The 22,113-nt window shown below is 49.6% G+C and overlaps 1 protein-coding gene across 1 annotated transcript in view; it reads left to right on the forward strand.

Annotated features, from left to right (window-relative positions):
- The window catches only part of MYOM2 (myomesin 2), an 81,820-nt gene that overhangs the window by 37,905 nt on the left and 21,802 nt on the right, over nucleotides 1–22,113 (forward strand). Inside the window, exons 14-25 of the mRNA XM_079726539.1 lie at nucleotides 1,958–2,085; nucleotides 5,430–5,613; nucleotides 6,382–6,556; nucleotides 7,994–8,115; nucleotides 9,706–9,893; nucleotides 11,756–11,882; nucleotides 13,072–13,250; nucleotides 14,351–14,465; nucleotides 15,537–15,693; nucleotides 15,783–15,889; nucleotides 18,131–18,175; nucleotides 18,733–18,869. Of these exons, the coding sequence (XP_079582665.1) occupies nucleotides 1,958–2,085; nucleotides 5,430–5,613; nucleotides 6,382–6,556; nucleotides 7,994–8,115; nucleotides 9,706–9,893; nucleotides 11,756–11,882; nucleotides 13,072–13,250; nucleotides 14,351–14,465; nucleotides 15,537–15,693; nucleotides 15,783–15,889; nucleotides 18,131–18,175; nucleotides 18,733–18,869 (1,664 nt within the window). The remainder of the gene's footprint in view (nucleotides 1–1,957; nucleotides 2,086–5,429; nucleotides 5,614–6,381; nucleotides 6,557–7,993; nucleotides 8,116–9,705; nucleotides 9,894–11,755; nucleotides 11,883–13,071; nucleotides 13,251–14,350; nucleotides 14,466–15,536; nucleotides 15,694–15,782; nucleotides 15,890–18,130; nucleotides 18,176–18,732; nucleotides 18,870–22,113) is intronic.

Consider the following 22,113-nt stretch of genomic DNA (forward strand, 5'->3'; position numbering starts at 1 on the left):
CGCTTTTTTTGTTTTGCCTGCATTTGCTTTTTCTCTCTCTGAGTATCCTCTCAGCAGTTGGAGTGTCGGTAACAGACATCAGTTTATTTCCTTGGTCCTCCCCTTGGCTCCCAGGGCCATTTTGAATATCCTGTTTTTCTCTCCGGGGCTGGGGTCATCTGCAGATCTCCAAGGCTCATTAGTGCACGGCCCCGGGTGGGGCGGAGAGTCTGCATAACCCAAGCATCCTCCCCGATCGGGGAGTCCCTGCTGACAAAAGCTGGATTCTTCCTTCTTGTCTTGGCCTCAGATAAAGTGCTCCTTATTCCATTTTCCTCTGGGTCTTGAAGTTATGTGCCAGGTCTAAACACAGCGAGGCATTCAGATCTGAATGTGCAGGAAAGGCGATTCTGCACTGATGTGTTCCCATGCTCACACTGCTTTATCATTTGCGTCATTTCCCTTCTGCCCCCTTGGTTTGTTCCTGTGTCATCTAGTACCTCTGAGGTGCACCACGACTTACTTTGGAAGCTTGGCTGCATCACCCAAGGATGGGTGATCTGTGTCTCCTCTCTTTAGGGCCTCTCCCTGGATCTCTTTAGGTGTGGACACGGCAGGTGGATCCAGAGAAGGCGTGTAGGGTGTGCCGGGGCCCTGCTCCGCCCGGCACACTTGGCACTTTTCTGGACATACTCTGGCTCCTTGTTTGAAACCCAACCCATTTGCCAGATGCTCCTGGGTAAGCCCACGTCTGTGCGCCTCTGTGCCCCCATTGCCTGTAAAATGTGATGAGCGCGGTAACAGGACTCTTTTTTTTTTTTTTTTTTTTTGCGGTACGCGGGCCTCTCACTGTTGTGGCCTCTCCCGTTGTGGAGCACAGGCTCCGGACGCGCAGGCTCAGCGGCCATGGCTCACGGAACCAGCCGCTCCGCGGCATGTGGGATCTTCCCCGACCGGGGCACAAACCAGCGTCCCCTGCATCGGCAGGCAGACTCTCAACCACTGTGCCACCAGGGAAGCCTGGTAACAGGACTCTTATGAAATGAAACCCAGGCTTGTTTGGGCTGTTTCCACGTGGCTGTTAAATTCCTCCCTGGCAGTGCAGTCCAGAGAGAACCATTGTATCTTGAGCAGGGCTCTCCCAGGTGTCCTGGGGACGTTTTGAACCATCTTAATCATGTGCTAATCTAATTGGAAGCTCATAATATTTTGTATCGCAATGACTGGAACTGTGTGTCTGGAAAACCTCCACCCCTCATGAGAAGTTCTCACATCCAGACATAACACGCCTGACACCTAGCATTTTATTAAAAAGAGACGTGTGTCAGAAGAGACGCAGTGGGCTTCTTTGATGGGACTGTTCTATTATAGTTACTTGCTTATTGGTATCACGCTGGAATTTTAAGTATATAGACATAGATGCAATGCTTGTGGGTGTGGAACAGATCTACCCAGGAAGGGAAGCTGTGTGCTTTGGAAGTCGATATATTGTTTCCATGCTTTGAGGGCATAATGAGAGGAAAACAACCAGAGAGGGCCCTTAGAGAAAGTACGACCCCCACCTTGGAAGGCTTTCCTGCTGCAGGACGCGATTGCTGGTACCTTCTCTGCACAAATTCCCCAAACAGTCAGAGCTGCGTTTCTGGTTAAATGCCCTGTTTCTTCTGGGTAAATTCCTCCCCCACTTCCAACTGAAATTCTGGATGAATTTTGGATTAGATTCCTTTCTTATGAACTGGCTTATATTGGAAACAGAAGTAATTGGACGATCTTTACCAGTTCATTATACTTTGGCTCTGGAAAAATAGTCCTTGCAGTTTGCTTGCTTTCCCAGAATAGAAATGAAGCAAAAGCCGACACTGATACGTGAGTCCTTTAATGCCTGTAAAGTAGCCGAGGGTCGTGCTCCCAAGATGGGCTGCAGCAAGCGGGCTGACCTGGCTTCTGTCAGCACTCACAGTGTTGATTCCTCCTCCAGGTGAAGTTAAGCTTCCAGGACCTCCCACCAACGTCCACGCCTCCGAAATCAGCAGGACATATGTCGTCCTCAGCTGGGACCCACCTATCCCCCGTGGCAAGGAGCCGCTGATGTATTTCATTGAGAAGGTACACCCCGGGTGGGTTTCCTGAAGCAGCCGATCTCTGTAGGCTTTCCCGTGGTGCTGTGTCGTGTGTTTTAAGGATGCGCAGCTCTCAGATCAGTTATTTAACGTGAAGCTGCAGAAACTGGCTGAGCTGTGAATGCCTGAGGGAGTTTGTGAGGGGCGTGGCATCCGAGGAGCATGTCCCGCTCAGGCTGTGCCGTCCTCCGCGGGGGCCGGTCAGGCTCCCGGCTCCCCGCTGTACACCAGGGCCTCGCACTGAGGGAGCCGCCAGCTTTCTTCCTGCTGGAACATTCTAGGCTCCCAAGTTCTGAGGATTCCGGATGTGGGCCGAGGGACAGCGACCCCTGCTCTCAGTTTGCTCATAAGCCGAGTGGCCACTTGGTGGCGATTGTGTTGAGGAATTCACACTTCAGATGGCGAAGGGTTACACAGAATCATTGGTTTGCAGACTTTTTAGATCTGGACGCGTAGGAAGAAATCGTTTGTGTGTTGCAGACACACACACACACACACACACACACTGAACGTACATCACCAACTAAATTTCAAACACAGTGTCCTTACTCCATGCCATGTGTTCTCTCTCCTGCTTTGGTCTGTGCAATTGCACTAAAAATGCAGGTTGTGACAGTCATTCAGATCGCTGGCCTGTGACTGGGCTGTGGACCGTTGTTGAAAAACCTGTATAACCATATGAATCCTGTAACTGTGGTTCTGTGATACGAAATTTATATTACAATGTAATAGAGAATCCAATACGTGTAATATACACATAAAGTCTATAACTCTTAATGTGAGCATATGTCTTTCATACAGTAATAATGTGTAATACAACAAGGTGAAGGAAACAGAATGGAAATGAACAGTGTTCAGGCTCCAGACGGCATAATGACCCTCAGCTTTCTCTGCTTATCTGCAAGGCTTACCTGTGGGCAGAGTCAAGTGTTAACTTCTTGCTTCTGGGTGCTAGCTTGTTGTTTTGCATCATGAAAATCTAGTGCTCAGCCCTCCCAGGAGGAAAGGCGCTTTCTCAGGCCCTCTTCAGAGACATTTTCCTGCTCACCTACCCAGTGCCGGAAAGACCAGGTTTCAGCAAACACATTTAAAAATCTTTTAAAATTTTAAACTATTTTTTATTGAAACATGGTTGATGTACAGTATTATGTTGGTTTCGGGTGTAGTATGTAGTGACTGGACATTTGCATACATTATGATGTGGTCACCACAAGTGTAGTCACCATCTGTCCCCATACAAGGTAATTACAGTATTACTGACCATCTTTCTTCTGCTGTACATCATATCCCTCGACTTATTTACTACAGGACTGGGGGTCTGTACCTCTGACTCCCCTTCCCCTATTTCACCCCCCACTAGCAAACCCACTTTTAAAAAGAGGCCTGCCTCGAGGGCTTCCCTGGTGGCGCAGTGGTTGAGAGTCTGCCTGCCGATGCAGGGGACACGGGTTCATGCCCCGGTCTGGGAGGATCCCACATGTCGCGGAGCAGCTGGGCCCGTGAGCCATGGCCGCTGAGCCTGCGCGTCCGGAGCCTGTGCTCCGCAACGGGAGAGGCCACAACAGCGAGAGGCCCGCGTACTGCAAAAAAAAAAAAAAAAGAGGCCTGCCTCACCGAGGACACCCTTCCATTCCCTACCCACTGCTACGGGCAGTGAGCAACAGCACAGGGTGTGTGATCAGGGAGAGGAAGCTTCCAGGACAGCCTGAGGGGAGCCGTGATGTCCAGGGACCCCGGGAGGGAGCTGGACTGGGCGACTCACGGAGGACGGTCCTGCCCCAACCCATCCAAGGGGGTCTTTGGGGGCCTTCGTTCCTATCAGGCCTAAAAGGAACCACAGGGATGGTTATGAGTCAGCGTCCTCTGTCTAGTCCTGTATTTCCACTTTATGTCAGGACCAGGCACAAGATGCTAGGAACGGCGGTGCTCTGGTTAACAGCTTGGCATCTGAGCACAGTCTGAAGTACGCGTCTTCCCCTGAGTGAGCTCTGCTTGGAAAGCCCGCGTGTGGCCACAGCCCAAGGCGCACGGCCTGTCCTGTCCACGTTGGGCTCGTGTGCTGAGAGTTTGGCTGCGGTGAAGGCAGTGGTGCCCTGCGGTTCTCGGGGTGCAGAACCCCAAGAAATTCCTCCACCCCTGCTTAGAAGATGGGCACTAGCTTTTCTAGAAGCTTGACTGTAAGACCCTAGCAGTGTTTTCCCCACTCCCTCCCTGTCTTGCCTCCTTCAGCCCCAGGGTCCTTTTCTCCCGTCGGCCCAGCTAAGTGTGCCCAGGGCTTCCCTGCTGCACTCCCCCTGCTCTCCAGACAGTGAACATACTGGGGCACAAGGGGGCCTCTGACTGTGGACGCCTGCGTCAGTCCAAGAAAGCCACTTCACTTTTGCTAAAATGAGAGAAGACTTCTCTAAACAGGAATCTAATTTCTAGAAGCCTGGGTTGTTCGAAATGCTTTCCCAGTCCTTTCTGGCAGGCAGCCTTAGTGGGGTCAGTGTACACTCAACTTTTACTGTCTCAGGATTCCTTTCAAAAAGGGGGCTTATATCTATAGGAAAAAACTAAATTAGACATGCAATCCCAGTTTGAAAAGTAATTACCAATGATAAAACTTAAACACGCGGTGTAGAAAATTTGGAAAACATGTGTATGTTATATAGAACAAAATGAAAATCACCAATAATTTGATCACGCAAAATAGTCATTATTAACATGTGGGACATATTTAGTCTTTTTCTCCATCGGTTTTTATATCTTGATACATCATACGTACAGTTGGCATCCTGTATTACATTTAACAAAATGATACAATTCCTCTCCTCCGAGTAAAGATCTTTATACAATAATTTAAATGGCTATATTTAATGTATATGTATCATTTTGTATCATAATGTACCTACCCTATTGCTGGTCATTTAGGTTGCTGTCACTTTGTTATTACTATAATAGCTGAGAAAGAGCAAAAAGTTTAAACTGAAATGTGAGCAGTTATGATGGAATTTTACACGTCTACTCCTCAATTATCTCTAATTGTTTAGAGTTCATTCCGTCTTTACTAAAACTACGACCTATGTATTGATTCCCTGAAGATTTCCATAGTTTATCAGCTTTCATGTAAAAATGTTCTCTGGTAACATTTCCAACTTTGGGTAGTTTCTCACCTTCTTCTCCAAACTGGCTTCCTTTTCCTAAAATTCAGAACAGAGGTATTGATGGCCCCGGAGGTGCCGTGGGCTGTGGGTCTCCTGCAGTGTAACTGGGGGCCAGAGCGGAGCATCCCCTCCCCCCCATGCGGGTCTGGGGAGCTTGGCTCCATCGAGGCCCCTGTCTTTGCAGTCCGTGGTCGGGAGCGGAAGCTGGCAGCGGGTGAACGCAGAGACGGCAGTGAGGTCCCCCCGATACGCCATCTTCGATCTTGCCGAGGGGAAATCGTACGTGTTCCGAGTGCTGTCAGCAAATAAGCACGGCCTGAGCGACCCGTCGGAAATCACCGCCCCCATTCAGGCCCAGGACACCATTGGTGAGTTGTTAGCGCGAGTGACCAAACTGTAGGATGGGCCCCGAATAACATCACCCGTGTTGGACAACCATCACCTGCGTTGATAAAGACGTTAGTGTCGCACGTGATTTAAAATTCAAATTGCCTTAACATTCCATTTTACAAGAGGTGAAGATCTCTCTGCCTTGTTTTGGTCAACATTTCTCCAAAGTTACATCTTCTTTTTATGAAACCAATAAATGGATTAGCAATATTTTTAGGCAATGGCCACTTAAAAAAAAAAAAAAACCCAACCCTAAATGCATTAGGGTTTCTTGCCCATATGGCTTGAGGTTCCCTCTCAGAAGATGTCAGATACAGATTAGAGAAATTCTGAATTGTGCGAGGGGAGAAATCCATGGTTTGATTCTGAGTCCCTTGCGGAGTCCCTTGAATCTGGTAGAATTGTGTCCTATTTTTTTTTTTAATGGCTAATTTTATATCCCCACATAGTTCCTTCCCAGGTAGCAAAGCGCGTGCGTCACTGGGGGAGCTTTGTGGATGGGTCTGTGGGGGCAGCAGGGGCAGGAGATTCCGTGATGGGAATCACTTTCTTCGGAAGGGAGGGACTTGGGGACAGAGAGCACAGGGACTGCCCGGAACCTCCCAGGTGCCCCCTTGCCCTGCACGTCTTCCCTGTCCAAATCTCCTCTAAAGCCCCAAGCTCTGCAGACGAGAGGGCCTGTGGGTCTCTGGCGTGCCCCCAGACTCCCGTGCCGCTGAGCCTGTGTCCCTGTCCCCCCTGCACAGTGGTCCCCTCAGCCCCCGGCCGCGTCATCACCTCCCGGAACACAAGGACGTCGGTGGTGGTGCAGTGGGACCGGCCGAAGCACGAGGAGGACCTGTTCGGCTACTACGTGGACTGCTGCGTGGCCGGGTCCTCCGTCTGGGAGCCCTGTAACCACAAGCCCGTCGGCTACAACAGGTGCTGCCTGCCCGGGTCCCCCTCCACCCGACATCCTTGCCCCCGAGAAAACGTGAGAAGCACACCCCCCGGGACCCACGGGGCCTTCGGGCGCAGGTGCCACGGCAGGAACACCTGTGACGTCCACACCACGGGCCGGGTTCCTCACCCACACGTGGGGGCTGCAGAGCTGGAAGCTCGCGAGCTAGTTCTACCCCGTGGCTGAAGTGCTTTGTCTGTCGATGAAGAAAAGCCCCAGAGCATCTCCTCTGACGTACTCAGCGTTTAAGACTTACCCTGAACAGGAGAGTTAAAGTAGTGACTGGGACGGAAAGGGTGTTTTAGTTCTCTGTATTGATGTTTTGAACTTTTAAAATTGCTTTGTTCACAAAGCTGACAGGCCTTCCCTCCGGCCACCAATTGCACAAAGCCGGGGAGGGGGTGGAGAGAGGCACCTGGCTCCTGTGCGGGGCGACAGTGGCTCTGCCTGCAGTGGGGCTGAGCATCTTTTCTGCCGACACTGACTTGCTCCCGTCTCATGCTGAGCCTGCAGGGAAGGCCTGGGTGTGTTAGGGTTCCCGCAGGACACGCTTAGGAAAATAGCTGTCAGATCCTCCACTGCGGCTGGGTTATCCATTACGGCTCTGACACCCTTCCCTCTTCACTCTGTAAAAACCAGTAAGTTGGAAAAAGCTGTGGCTGGAAAAGAAGAGACACAACTGACACTAAAGTTAGATGTTTTGCACAGTCCACGCCAGCAAGTGCAGGAAGAGCTCTCAGAACAAAACACCTCAAATATTCTAGTGCAGGAATTTCGTGAATGCCTGATACATGTTTGCAGACTCGAAGATAAATAACTATTGCTCACGTTTACTGAGTACTTACCGTGGGCAAGGTGGCTGTGCTGAGAAGTAGGTACTATGATCCTCTTTCACAGATGGGAAAACAAAGTCTTTTAGGTAACTTGACTGAGGACATAAAATCGGTCTCCAAGCCAAATCTTAGCCAGTGTGGTGTCACTCCTTCTCCCTAAGTTTTGCAGACGTGGGTTCTTTGAGGGAAGGAGAGGAACCCTACTTTAGAATAGAGCTTTGATGCAGACAAAATCCAGAAGGCTTGGAAAAGAAGGAGGAGCCTTGGCACTGAGTGAGGTCACTCAGGATTTCCAGGGCTTTGCTTCCCGCGCCCCCCTGGGACCTGCGGGCAGCAGCTGGTGCCCCCGCCGCCCCCCGAGTCCAGCTCCCTTCAGCCCCAGTGTCGTTGGGTGTTGCTGGCTTACTTTTGGACGTGGCATGTTGATTGGAATTAATATGCATCCATGAGGCACTCGAAAAAGTAAACTTCTTTTCAGTCCCAGTGACAGATGTTCGTGGCGTGTTCAAAGTGCCTTCTGTGTCTATTGTAGGAAGAGAAAGGGTTGAGCCTCGTATTCACGCCCCCGACTCGTGTTTTTGTCAGGTTCGTGGTGCACGGCCTAACCACCGGTGAGCAGTACATCTTCCGAGTTAAAGCCGTTAATGCTGTTGGGACGAGTGAGAATTCTCAGGAGTCTGACGTCATAAAAGTCCAGGCCGCCCTCAGTAAGTAATTCATGGGCGACTCTGTGCCAGCTTTCGGTTCTCCACTACGTTTTAATTTCTGCATGAACAAACCTTTATGATGCCGCTTGGAATATTACCAGAGGGGAAAAGTGGATGTAAATTGTTGAACAGAGAACATGCAGTTCTGTGGAAACCTCTCATCAGTTGGCTACTTGTCTTGGAAATGCCAGTGTGAGAGGGAGAAAGGATAATATGCTAGTAAAATGCAAATTGAAAATAGAAAATATTATCAGAGGTCAAACTGGTTTCCAAGCGCACGTGCCCCCATTAAAATGTATGCTGTAGGGTGTGACCGTCTCTTTTCAAAATAGGTGCTAAAACAGAATGTCGATGGCTTTTTCAGCTATTCTTAGCTCAAGGAACTTAACGACATTCCAGAGAATTTCAAATGTTTATGTAACTCTGTGGCTTTGTTCATAAATAGTGATCTTTCAAAATTATTATTCTGACCACACAGAACACTTCAGGGCCGAACTTGCAGTGATGGGCCCTAGGAAACTTGATCTGTGCAGCTCTGTGTTGTATAATGTTGCTCTGGTTGTTTCATATAAAATGGACCCCATGACTTAGAAGTATTCAGGAAGATTTAGGACCACGATCGCCTCTTAGACACATTTTGCATCATAGTATTATCTTTTCACTTCTGAGAGAAATGTTTTGCTCTTTATTTTTGTCTTCAACTAAATCTAAAAGTATCTTCAGAAATTATGATTTCTCGTCTAACAATAGATAGAATAACGTTACTGGAATTTCCAAGGAATGTCAAATCTGATGATACTTAGGTGGGCAATATAGTAAAAGATTAACTCTTATTTTAAGCTCATTATAATCTATCAGTTTTTCCCAGGAGGGACTTTCAAACATTACCACTATCCTCTTCAAGTCATTCCTGCTAAATGAAAGCCAATCATTTACGTTTTAATTCTGCAGTAAGACCAGCTCATTCCCGGGTACCTGTATCTCAGGTAACAGAGGATGATTGGACGTAGGTTGCTCAGAGTTGGGGAAGGGGGAAGCAGAGACACATCCTCTTCAACCTGTTAGGAAAAGATGGTCCATTTCCGAGCAGGGTGTTCAAAAGGGAAACTTGAATTCATACTCATTTGAATTAATCTGAAGTTCCTATAACTATGGGGGAAGTTAAGACTCAGTGGCTTAGTCTATGGGTCATCACTGGCCGTGGAAGGTGAGGTGGTCATTTTTCATGGCCGTGATGAGAAAGCTGCTCTCTTAAGGTTTTCCTTAGAGGAGGGGGAGAGTCTTTTGTCTCAAGTGTCCTTCTTGGCCCTTGTATTATTGAGATATTGGAGGATGGATGTACTGGAAGATGTATTTAGAAATTGCAATAAATATATATGAAAGAAGCTTTTTAAAAACTTACTCTCTTTAAAAGACGAGACAAAGACAAGCGAAGATGGTGAGCAGGGAGACCTGGACAGGACAGAGGGTACAGGCACCCAGGGCCATCTCCCGTTGCTGCCTGTCCCTCTGAGATGCTGGCGCCAGCCGCGGTAGATTAATGATGATTGCACTAAGGTCCGGGTGACTTTCCCGCTGTGTCTCCTGCAGCCGTCCCGTCCCATCCTTACGGGATCACCCTTCTGAACTGTGACGGCCGCTCCATGACCCTGGGCTGGAAGGTGCCTAAGTTCAGCGGTGGCTCACGCATCCTCGGTTACTACATAGACAAGAGAGAGGCTCACCATAAAAACTGGCACGAGGTCAACGCCTCGCCTCTCCGAGAGAGGATCCTGACGGTGGGTGCTCACGGACTCGTTCACTTTTGCAGGCAATTTCTCATGTGGGGCAGGGTCCCCATTCTGTGCCTCAGAGTTCAGTGACATTAGGCAATTTGACACAGAAACAAAAATGAATGAAACAACTCACCCTGAGAACTTAGGGTCACGGAGCATCTTCTTTTGAGAAGCAAAGCAGAGGAGGCGAGCCGGCAGGTGGGTCGTTGGCAGGTGCAGGTGTTGCTGTGAGCGGCGTCCGGCCTCCACCCCGGTGGCTGGAGCTCTCAGCCTCGGGGCAGGATGCGCAGGAGACGGTGCCGATCGAGGCTCCTCTGCTTGTCTGTCCCCGTTTCCCAAGGAAGGCGTGTGCTCAAGCCTCCCAGTGAGACTCTCGCCCAACTACGCGTTCCGTCCAGGTGCAGGGAGCGCAAGCCACATGGACTTGGAGTAAGAAAGGGCAGAACCAAGTCGCCAGGCAAGCCCTTGGCAGCCCTCGGGCAACAGCTCTCACCTCCCTGAGCCCCCGCTCCTCCCGTGAGCCGCCACACGGGGCTTCTCATGAGAGGGATGAGGGAGAAGGCGTGTACTTAACGGAACACCCGGGTCGGTGACAGTAGCTCACGCGGTTACCAGGCAGCACGCCCACCTGTTCGTTCACAGGAGTCACGCGGTAAAGCGAGGGGTTTTTTGCGGGAGGCGGAGAGGAGGTCTCATCTCTGTCTTGTACAAGAGTCTGTGCTAATACCTCTATTTATGCAATACGTACTTATCACGCATTTTATTGTGTATGATGCGTATTGCCAAAATTCAAGCTCGGTGTGAAGATCCTGGTGTTTTGTCCACGCTTGTCCCCGGACACCTTACTATTGGCTGTCAGGTCCCAAACTCCGGAGGAAATGCCCACGTACTTTCTGAAGGCTGGCATTCCACGAGGCCAGACCTGCCTTCCAGGGGATAAAGCGGCTCCACGTGACACGTGCTTGCTTTGGGAGCTGTTGTGTTCAGAGATAATGTCATCCAGATGCTGTGTTTGTTCCAGTGGCCGGGCTGCCAGGCAGGGCTGAGGGTCTGGTCCAGGGCCTTCCCTCCATCTTTTGTGGCACAGACCAGGCAGAGTGGACCCTCAGGGGCCTCCAGCCAGTGTACGGGGAGGAGACAGGTCACTCCCCACCGTCCCCTGGCGAGGACGTTTCCCGGCCCGGGCCCTTGACACCCCAGATGCGGTGTCACCGGGGGTGGAGGGTAGAGACCCTGGGCCCGAGGTCAGGTCCCGCCCACCATTCTTCCACTGGCTCCTTGTGGCTTTTGTCTCTGAGCCTGTTTCCCTGCCTGGGTCATCACGTCATCCCCGGGGGGAGGGTTTATGGAGTGGATGAGGCAAACCGTGTCGGGGTGAAGGTGGTGACTGCAGCGTGCAGGTGGGTCAATAACCTTCCACAGACGCGTACTTGACTGACTGACAGGGTCCCTCACCCTCACATTCCATCTGTAAATCAACCAGAAATACCCCTTCCCCCGATGGATCGTGGGTCGTAACGCAGCTTTTGTTTCACCTATTAATTAATTTAAAAAAATTGAAGTGTGGCTGATTTACAACGTTGTGTTAGTTTCAGGTGTACAACAGTGATTCAGTTATACATACATATACGTGTATATATGTATTCTTCTTCAGATTCTTTTCCCTTATAGGTTATTACAAAATGCCGAGTGTGGTTCCCTGTGCTGTACAGTAGGTCCTTGTTGTTTATCGATTTTATATACAGCAGGGTGTACCTGTTAATCCCAACCTCCTAATTTATCCCTGCCCCCTTTCTCCTTTGGTAACCATAAGCTTGTTTCCTATGTCTGTGGGTTCATCTATAACTTAAACATCCTCTGAATAGGTGGAGGGCTTGGCAGAGGGCTCACTCTACGAATTCAGAATTGCCGCCACCAACATCGTGGGGATCGGGCAGCCGTCGGACCCCAGCGAGCTCTTCAAGTGCGAGGCCTGGACGGCGCCGGAACCCGGTAAGACGGTCTCTCCAGGACTCACCCCTGGGTACCTCGCGTGCACACGCGGGGCTGGCCGGAGAGGGGGCCTTCCGTGGCGCCAGCCCAGGCCTTACCAGCCTCTGCAGCCAGCAGGCTTCAGTCACTCTGCACAGATCCTGGCACCACTACCACGTGCCAGGCCCGGGGCAGAGCTGTGCCTTAGGTGGCCCCGCCCTGTGGTCTGGGCCATGGACACACAGGTAGGGCAGTGACAGGCACGGAGTCATTAGCACTGAAGTGTGAGGCTGGGGGGCCACCCACCCCTGGCTGCTCCCCCGGTCGAGGATGCTGTGGCCAGAGGCTGGTCCAGGGCAGACCTGCGCCAGGTGGACTTCTCCCAAAGGGGCGGAGGGAGGCCAGCTCCCAGCAGGAGAGGCTCCAGCTGGGCCAGAGTGGGGACAGCAGGACCTTACTGACTGTGTATTCACTCAGGTCTCCTCCTCCCAGAGCACGTGGGAGCTTGGGGCCTCTGGTTCTAAAGTGAACATTGACAAAATATCTGCATTTACTCAGGGCTCCACATTTTTAAACTGTTTTCACAAACTTGCAGGGACTGGGCATCGATTTCTCTGTATCCAGTCCATGAAGACCCCTAATGCCATGGATAATATGCTCATGGTTTGAACAAAACAAAGTGAGACAAAACAACGAACCTGAAGTTGAAGCTGAAAAGCTCAAAAAATTGAGACGATTGTTCAGTTCTGTGGCCAGATGATATGGCTTTTTCTTTTCTTCTTTTTTTTGGGGGGGTGGGGGATACTTGTTTTAATGAAATTAAGTTTTTCCCCTTGGAAGAGGCAGTGGAAGGAGAAGCTGTAGAAGTTCCCAGAGGCTTTTGGGGGCTTAGAGTGATTGCTTAGGGTGGGACCCCTCCTGCCTTTACTGCTCAAGGCTCCCCTGGACCTGGGCTTGGTCAGCGGCACCCCCAGGGTTACTGTCACAGGCAGGCCTGGGGTACTAGGCTGGTGGAGCTGGTGAGTGCTTGGTTCCCCGGGTGGTCAGACTCCCTGGGTGAGTCCTGTGATGCCCAGGTCTCCAGCCCAGCAGGTGGGTGGGTACCTCAGGATCCTCTCCTGCACACCTTTCTCTCTGTGAGATGTACCTGCTGGTCCCGGGCGAGCGTGTAGACTCGTGAATTAGTCCACAGGCTCACCTGACTTTTCAGGTCCTGCCTACGACCTGACGTTCTGTGAGGTCCGGGACACGTCCCTGGTGCTGCTCTGGAAGGCCCCAGTGTATTCGGGCAGCAGCCCCGTCTCTGGGTATTTCGTGGACCATAAGGAAGAGGATTCCGAAGAGTGGATCACCGTCAACGAGGCCACCACGGCACATCGCTACCTAAAGGTGACGGTACTTTTTCTCAGGCATTGTCTTCTGGGGAACATATTTCATCCCTGTCGGGGGTCTAGCTCGAAGCCCCCAGGGAACTGTGCACGTGACCTGGTACCCCTGCTGCCAGCCAACGGGGTTCAAGGAGGTGCCTGCCCCTCCGTGGACGTGGGGAGCGACTGCGTGTGGGGACCATCTGGATGGGTTTCCTCACCTTCCTGCCGTCTGACAACCCCCAATGGTGCTGACACTTCACGGTCATGGGCTGTGTTGATGTGCCTTCCACAGTGATGACTAGAATTATGTCTTTCCGCACCAAGCCCGTGTTTACTTCACTCAGTTCACGTGATCGCTGATGCACGTCTATATGATAAACACACACACACGTACACAGAGTGTAAACACATTTGGCAGAATTATGATGTGTAATTTCTCTATCCCCTCTTTCTCCAAATACTTCTGATTTTAGCACCTGCAATTCACCAGTCACTGGGGTCAGGTTAGTGGTGACAGTGGCTTAGACCCGGGGATCCAGCTGCCCTCGTCAGAGGCTTTCTTCTTTGGGTTGTGGGCTCTGCGGTGTGGTTTAGACAGAGAGGCAATGTACTTCCTTAAAGAAAGGCCACACCTGAGTGACAGGTAAATGGGCAGCAGCCTCTGGAGAGCAGTTGGACAACATGAAACAAGATCAGTGTCTTCTGAACGAACAAAAACTGCTCAGAATCCAGTTAAATGAATTTGTTAGAAATTAGCTAATATACATTTTATTTTTGGTTATCAATGCAGATTACAATATACGTCATCTGTAGATGTATAAGAGATGGGTTTAATTTTGATATTGCCCCAATGATGGGATATTTTGCACAAAGTAAAAAATCACGTGAAATGATATTTAGTCCCGTAGATATTTAGTCCCCTGTTTATTCTCACCAAGTGAGGTCATGAGTCTGCCCATCTCCTTTTCCCTTCTGCACTCCTGACTTCCTCTGTACGGCTATTCTGACCGGAAGAATAGGCTATTTGTAAAAAGAAAACACATCTGTAATAAAATGTGATGAAGAATGAAGTCATTTTCATCTATCTGTTCACATGTGACGTTTCCTCCTTCTTTCAAGGTCTGCAACCTGCACCAAGGAAAAACCTACATCTTCCGTGTCCGGGCAGTAAATGCAAGTGGGGTGGGGAAGCCCTCAGACACGTCGGAGCCGGTACTTGTGGAGGCCAGGCCAGGTGAGCCTCATCTGCTCGGCTGTTAACAGGGCAAACCTCAGAGCAGGGTGATCTGGAAGGAGGGATGCGTGTGTGTGTGAATGGACGGCGGATGCATGGGCGGTACCCGTCACATTTATAGAAGGAGTTGGATTGACAGACGCAGTACAGCATGTCTTCAAAGACCCACTGCACGCACCCCCCCAGCATCCTGGGCAGCAGGGGGCACATGCAGTCATTCTGCAAGGGTGGCGGGGTCTTCATTTCAGCCGTAGAACGTGCAGGGATGACAATGGTCTTTTATGTTACTGCTGAGTTTTGATCAGAAATGATAAAGCTGCTGGCAATCTTCTTGGTTAAAAGTAGTAAAAGCCCAGCTGAGGGGACCTTGGCGGGGAAGTGCTTCCGAGGGAGCGGGGTGAGCTCACGGCATACGTGGGGAGGAGGGTCTCCAGAAGCCATGTTTTCCCTGGATTCCTCCCCTCCCTGGAGACTGGCTCCATGGATACCCTGCCACCCGGCTCTGTGCTCTTCTGTCCTCCTGGCAAGGGGCGCGTCTGTGTGCACCTGGCTCAGGCCGGCGTGTCTCCTCCAGTTCTGACTCTTAAGGGACAGATGCTGACTGGCCTGTGTTGGGCCACGTGTCCACTTGGTCAAAAAGGAACAAACAAACAAACAAACAATCCCCCGAAGGAAAAAGTGGAGAAAGTAGAGCCCGGGTGTGTGGGAAACAAGTGCCCTAACCACGCTGCCCGGGCCCCAGGAGTGGCGAGGGGTCAGATCCCAAAGGGGAAAAGGATCGTTATGGCCGGGATGGGCAGCCCAGAGGGTTTTCTCCAGTGGTGCTGGATGCAGAAGAGGAAGTGGACAGACAGGTGATGACTTAAAACCCAAACCTGAACTTCTCTGCTTTCCATCCGCTGCCCAGAGGGCTCGCTCTTTCCCATCTGCCCGATGTCCTGGGTAGACCGTAGGCAAAACCTGATGATTCGATGTAAAACAAGCCCTCCGCCTGGGCCATCCCTTCTCCAAAAAAAAGACTTGGAAGGACACTGTGTTCCTAAGATGCTCCCTGGCGTTCTCGCTCCGCAGGCACCAAGGAGATCAGCGCGGGCGTGGATGAAGCAGGCAACATCTACCTGAGCTTTGACTGCCAGGAGATGACGGACGCCTCTCACTTCACGTGGTGCAAATCCTACGAGGACATTGCGGGTAACGAGAGGTTCAAGGTTGAGACCGTGGGGGACCAGTAAGTTCCACTCTGGAGTTGGCCGTCACCACCTCTTAGGAACGCCTACAGACACAGTAATTAACATACCGGCTTTCCTTCCCTTTCAGCTCCAAGCTGTACTTTAAGAATCTGGATAAAGTGGACGTAGGGACTTACTCTGTGTCCGTCAGTGACACGGATGGTGTGTCCTCCAGCTTTGTCTTGGATGAGGAAGGTAACACCTGTAGGACCTAGGCTTGCCTTTTGGGGTTTTATAAGACTTTCAAAGATTGACCCTAACAGAGAAAAGACTGATTTGCTTAGAAAAGGGGTGTGTGTTTGCAGGAGGCGGGGTGGGGTGGGGTGGGGAATCCTTTGAAAGCCAAAAATTACTTTGGAAATTACACAAACTCTTGAGTTTGTACTCTAGCCACTAAATAAATCACTGGTCCGGGGGTACTTTATTTCTTGCTCTATATATTGCTTTTATAGCCTTCCACCTGTACTTTTAGAGATGAGTTTTAGTTACGTTTCATTAGTTTGGCAAGTAGCATGTTAGCAAATAAGTCCGTAAAACTAACGAGAGGCGCACAGATGAAGGAATCCTCCCTTTTCTCCCAACATTGAATAATCGACTAATCAGATGATAAAAGAAAACACATACATGTATATATATACACACACATTTATCTGTATATATTTTTTTAGGTGTGTGAAATAATATTTAATTTCCATAGTTAAAATCACTCGCTCTCATAAACAGAAAACAGCAGAAAGAAGTGAAGGAAGTTGGTTTACTATGACCCGGGGAAAAGCAGCCGTTTCTCTTAGGCAGGTCCCCGGGTCTGAGTCCCCCACACAATGAACTGGCCTCGGGAGGAGGATTCTTCCACTGCCTGGGTTGATGTTTGTGTCCAGCCCTTATCTACCACCCCGTGCTGGTCAGAGTCAGTTTTACAAGTTTGTACGATGATGAGTCAGTGATGTGCAGGGAACTGTGTAGCCTTGGACAGAACCCTCAAAACTCCATGTTGGGCCTTTAAAAGCTTCTGAGTCTCTGAGGGCCCTCAGTTAAAATGCCCTAAGCTTGATAGTCTAATCCTTTCCTTATCAGCTGGCATCTTGTTTGGCTGCAGCAAAGGGTGTGGTCCCAGGGGAGGGATACAAGGGGGGGACGCCTAGGACGGGTGTGTGGGGGGGACAGGGTCTGATGGCTGCAGGCGTCCGCAGGTCCTGTGTAGACGTTGGGGGCATTGGGGTGAGCCCATGTGCATATAACGGGACCAGCAGGAGAACAGCAGAGGGGCTGCACCATCTCTGCGTCCTGGGTTCCCTGGCAAGCTCACTGCTCACAGGGCGGGAAGGGACCGGAATCTGCTCAGCTGCCTTTTAAGCTGCCCTTTCTGACCCTCACTCAGTGGCCTTCACACAGCTTTTTACTAGCAAAACATCCTTAAAGACTTCTGACAGGTGATGTACTCCTGTGCTCCATTTGAAAGTTTGCAGATGACGTTTTCACCTTAATTTAAATTGTTGCAAAGGATGGGCATTTCCAGCACATTTCATGCTGTGTATGGACCTCAAGTACGTTTCCGGCAAAACCTTGATGCTGCGCCGTTAGCTCATTTGATGTATGGAAGTTCCCACTGTGAGACCTAATGGGGGTGTCAGCCCTCAGCCTCAAATCAGCCTTCTAGATGGAGTTACTTCTGGTCACAGAAAGTCTGCTTCATTGTTTGTTTCAAATAAACAGGAGCATACAGACCTTTGCGACCATGGTCTCATTTCTAAATGCTAATTTTAAGAAGAAAGGAAGGAAGTTAGGAAGAAAGGAAGGAAGGAAAGAAGGAGGGAAGGAAGGAGGGAAAAGGAAAGAAATGGTTTAGAACCTTCGATTTTTCTTAACGTGCTCTTGGGAGTCTCAGGAGCAGCGCATTTTTATTTTTTAATGTATCATTATTATTTATTATTTAAATTCATGATAATACACCACAGTGAAATTCCGGGTGGGTGAGAGAGGTGCTGAAGCAGGACGCTTTTAATGCAGAAGGAAAATCACAGACCAGCCACGTTCTCAGCCAGCCAGACCCATTTCAGGGAAGAGTTCATATGGAATTAGAGGATCTGGAAATGGGTCCCTTTACATGCCCCCTCTGTAGGTCTTCCTCTCTTCGAGGAATACACCTGCCCGCCCCCAGTGCCCTCCACTCCCAGGGACCTCTGCCCTAACCCGTCCTAACAGGTCCCTTGAGTAAGTGGGTTCTTTAAATGATGAGGATCTTAGTTGCAGGTGGTCATTCACTGGGGGAGTGTTCAAAGTTACAGTTATCCCATGTCTCCTTTGAACCCCCAGTTCTAATTTCTTTCACAGCCTCACATTAAACTTGGTGATGTGATGTCAAATCTCTGCTTTGCTTTTAAGCCAGCTTCTGAACGTACAGGTCAAAACCAGTGATTATATTTTTCTTAATTTTAGAGCTGGAACGTTTGGTGGCGCTGAGCAATGAGATAAAAAATCCCAGTAAGTGAGCCTGGAGCTCAGAGCAGGATTGCGCTCTGGGAAGGCATGTTCGTTACCGCGTGCAGCTCTGGAAGGGACGCTCTGGGGGAAGAGGATGGCCTCGTTTCGTGCGCCAGCTTACACACTTGTCAACAATTCGCTCAAAACAAGTATTAGCTAATATTGTAACGTGTAGCAATTTTCATTGCATGCAGTGTTTTGGATTTCGGGTTGAGTATGGCTGTTTAATCCAGGTGAGAATTGTATCAAATGGGATCTTCAGTTATTGGATGACATTGAATTCAGAAAGAATATATCCATCTATGGTCACCGGGCCCATCAGGAAAGCAGACCGTGCACGTGCAAGGCTTCACGGGGCATGGAGGCTTTGAATGCAGCACCAGGCTAACTAGAGTCTTATTTCTTTGTTTTGGTTTTCATAATCCAGTTCAATACTCCGGGGTTTCACATTCTCCAAAAATTTAATAATGAGGATTGATATTTTCCTACAGTATACAGCTCTTCTTTCTCACAAGGATTCATGCATTATTGACTTGTGATTTCTTTTCTTCCTGTAGCAATTCCTCTGAAGTCAGAATTAGCTTATGGGATTTTTGATAAGGGCCAGGTCCGCTTCTGGCTGCAGGCTGAGCACTTATCACCAGACGCCACCTACCGCTTTATCATTAATGACAAAGAAGTCAGTGACAGCGAGGTGAGTACATGTGTGCGTGGCCCCTGGCTTTGGAGATGGCCAGGTATTACTTGGGAAGGTCAGTTCCTGAAAGTCAGTATTCTGGGTCTGTTTTCATCCCTTTTCGAGCTGTAGAAGTTGGGGTGTAGAAGGCTGACAACATGAATGAGAGATGGTTGATTCTTGCAATGGTCAGAGATTTGGTCTCGGTCAGATGAGAGATCAGGAGGCCTTTAAATCCAAGCCTGTTGGAATTAAAAAATGACAAACTACGTTTAGAGACTTGGTGTTATGAAAAGGTTCAGGTTACCTTGGGTGGCGGTTATCCTCAATGGATCAGTTTATTCACTCTTGATGACAGTTTTGAAGGGGTGTATTTTTGCCCTGATGTGAGCAACGCCTCCCTAGGCCCCCCTCCCACTGAGAGCTCCCCATGGAAGGCAAAGGCTGGGAAATTAGTTCCTGCACCTTCCCTGAGCTTTTAGGCTGCCCCGCTGGCCTGGCAAATCTGGGCAGAGAAAAGTGTGTAGGATGCTATGATACAAACACTTGGCCCTTCTTTTACTTTTAATTGTGTAGAATGAAGCTTACCAATATTACAAGGATTCCTTTTTTGCCTGTGGGACATTGTGTTTCCATATATGTCCCCTTGTCTAATTATTACAGCACAACGGGGAACCCAGTTAAAAGACGACCTGTTTGATGGAGCCTTTCTTTGTTGTTCAGCGGTGCCCTTGGGGTCTCTCACATCCCACCATCTTTACCCCCTCCACTCTCTTTTCCCTTGATACCCAATGCATCGTGTCTACTTAGCTATCCTACTGAGTTCTCAGTACCTCAGCGGTGTGTCTGCTGCACGGGTATTAACGGGATGGTTGAGATGTAGGGATTGCTCATGCCAGGTGCGCGGCCCACTTACTCTCCCTCTGAGCTGGGCGCCTCATCCCTAGTCTGGCCTCTGTGTCTGATGGGTTTTTAGTAAAGCTTGGTTAGACAAACGTCTCTCAGGAAGAAATCGTGTATGGACGAAGATTACGTGAGTTTTTTTATCCAGTCCATCTTCCCCATGAGAATGATGACATCCTTGAAGAACTGTACAAATTGGGGAGTTGGCTAGTAAGTAGAAAGCATGCGGTTTCCTCCTGGCTGCCAAAAAGTCCACAGTATAGATACTGTGTATGGAAGAGCATCGCATGATCAAGGTAATTGGAGACATTTTCTTTGAGCAGAGATCATGCTACGGAATGCAATGGAATTTAGTGTACTTGCACTTTATTTGTAGAACATCTTTTGATTAACATTCCTACCTGCTGTGGAGAGCTTGCTTTAAAAATGGATGTCTTTGCTACCCGGCTCATCGTTTGGAATACAGCGGTACTATTTCATTCCTTAATTAGCCATCCACAGGTGACTTTTCCATGGGGAGATTGATGCTATTTTGTGAAAGTCACATAATAGCCTGTATTTATGGCCCCCATAAAACCATTGAACATCATCTCACTGCATAACAGCAATCGCTAGAAGCCTGATTCTTTTCTCAAACCTGCCCAGAGCCTGCGGTGCAGAAGCTGAGAAAATGGAGAAGGCTCTGGATTATTAAGAATCCGGCTGGTGAGCGTGGTTCTTTCTCACTTCTCAGACCTAATTAGAGCAGGTTCCTAGAGGCCTCTACTCACAGATGTTTGATGGGGGCGAACGTCTTACAGACCCAGAGCAACACCGTTGTCTGATCAACTTGAAATTTGCTCCCCGTATTCAAAAGCAAATACTCAAAACTGCAAAGAAACTCAAGGACCCCGGCAAGGTACACCTGTGGCAGCCCTCAGACTGCTGTTCCTTGTCCAGCCCCCAAGAACTACTGGAGTCTCCGGGGAGCGAGCAGTGTCCTGTTGCCATAATCAGGAGGCTTCCTGTAATCGGTACCGCCTCCTGCAATGGCCTCTCTCTCAAAATGTAATCTGAGCTCATGCCTTCTCGTTCATTGATCTCTCTCTCTCACTTTATATACACCAAGTTCCCATCGAGAAAAAAATCTAAGGGATGTTGTACAAGTACACAGTGTATGCTTTACTTACTTGAAACAATATTGGAGTTTCCGATTTCCAGGTGATTTTTTTTATGTTTCCTGGAAGTCAGGGCCTGTGGGCAGGGGTGGGCTTTATTCACTTAAAACCTGAAAGTCATATTTGATCAAGCAGAACCTCAGGCATCACGTTAACCCTTGGGACCCCAGACACTCATCTTCCTTTCCCCGTGGATGGCAGCTTATAGTCTGCAGATTGTTTTTGATTGTCCGCTATAGCCTAGAAAAATGAGATGTAAACTTGCCCCCCTGGAGCTTATGCCAGAGTTGAAGAAATGCAGCTTCAATCAGAGAATGATATAGAAAAAATACAGAATGAAGAGCGTGTTAAAACAGTACAGTGAGGGCTTCCATGGTGGCGCAGTGGTTGAGAGTCCGCCTGCCAATGCTGGGGACACGGGTTCGTGCCCTGGTCTGGGAAGGTCCCACATGCCGCGGAGTGGCTGGGCCCGTGAGCCATGGCCGCTGAGCCTGCGCGTCCGGAGCCTGTGCTCCGCAACAGGAGAGGCCACAACAGTGAGAGGCCCGCGTACCACAAAAACAAAAACAAAAACAAAAAAACAGTACAGTGAGCACCGATTCAGAGAAGGCAGGGTGTGTGGAGAGGCTGGAGTAGTTAGGGGAGATTTCAAGAGCAGTGGATTCCTGGGTTCTCCTTTGGAGGAGGAATGCAGAGAATGGGCCCCGGAACAGGTGTGCCCTGCAGCTTGCACACGGGAGAGCTAGCACGGTGGGGGGCCGGGGGGCAACGAGGGTGGGCTGACCAGGGGAGTGGCCATGGGGCATCTGGGAAATACACTTGGATTAAACGGAAGGGGTCAGAAGGCAGAGGTGCCGCTTCCAACATCAGGCATGAGAGTTTAGAAACGATGCCCGATGCTTAGGGAAGCGGGCTTAGGGATGTTGAACAATGGTGCTATTTTGCTAATAGTCATCTTCTCAGCTCTCTTGTGACACTAGCATTTGGAATCCAAAGTATAAATGTCACCTGAAAGAGAAAGAAGAGCATTGTGAAAATAAATACACAATGATGTGTCAGAAAAAGGCCGATCTCACACATGTTGTGTTAGTTACTCACAGATAGGAGTTCTTTGTAATAGTCTCTTCCAGGTGAGGGCTGTAGAAGGAGTGCAGGTTCTCAGGGCAGGGAGTGGACTTTCCTCCCGCTGGTCCTGTCTGTTG

The sequence above is a fragment of the Hyperoodon ampullatus genome (genome assembly GCF_949752795.1).
Source record: "Hyperoodon ampullatus genome assembly, chromosome: 20".
NCBI classification, from domain to species: Eukaryota; Metazoa; Chordata; class Mammalia; order Artiodactyla; family Ziphiidae; genus Hyperoodon; species Hyperoodon ampullatus.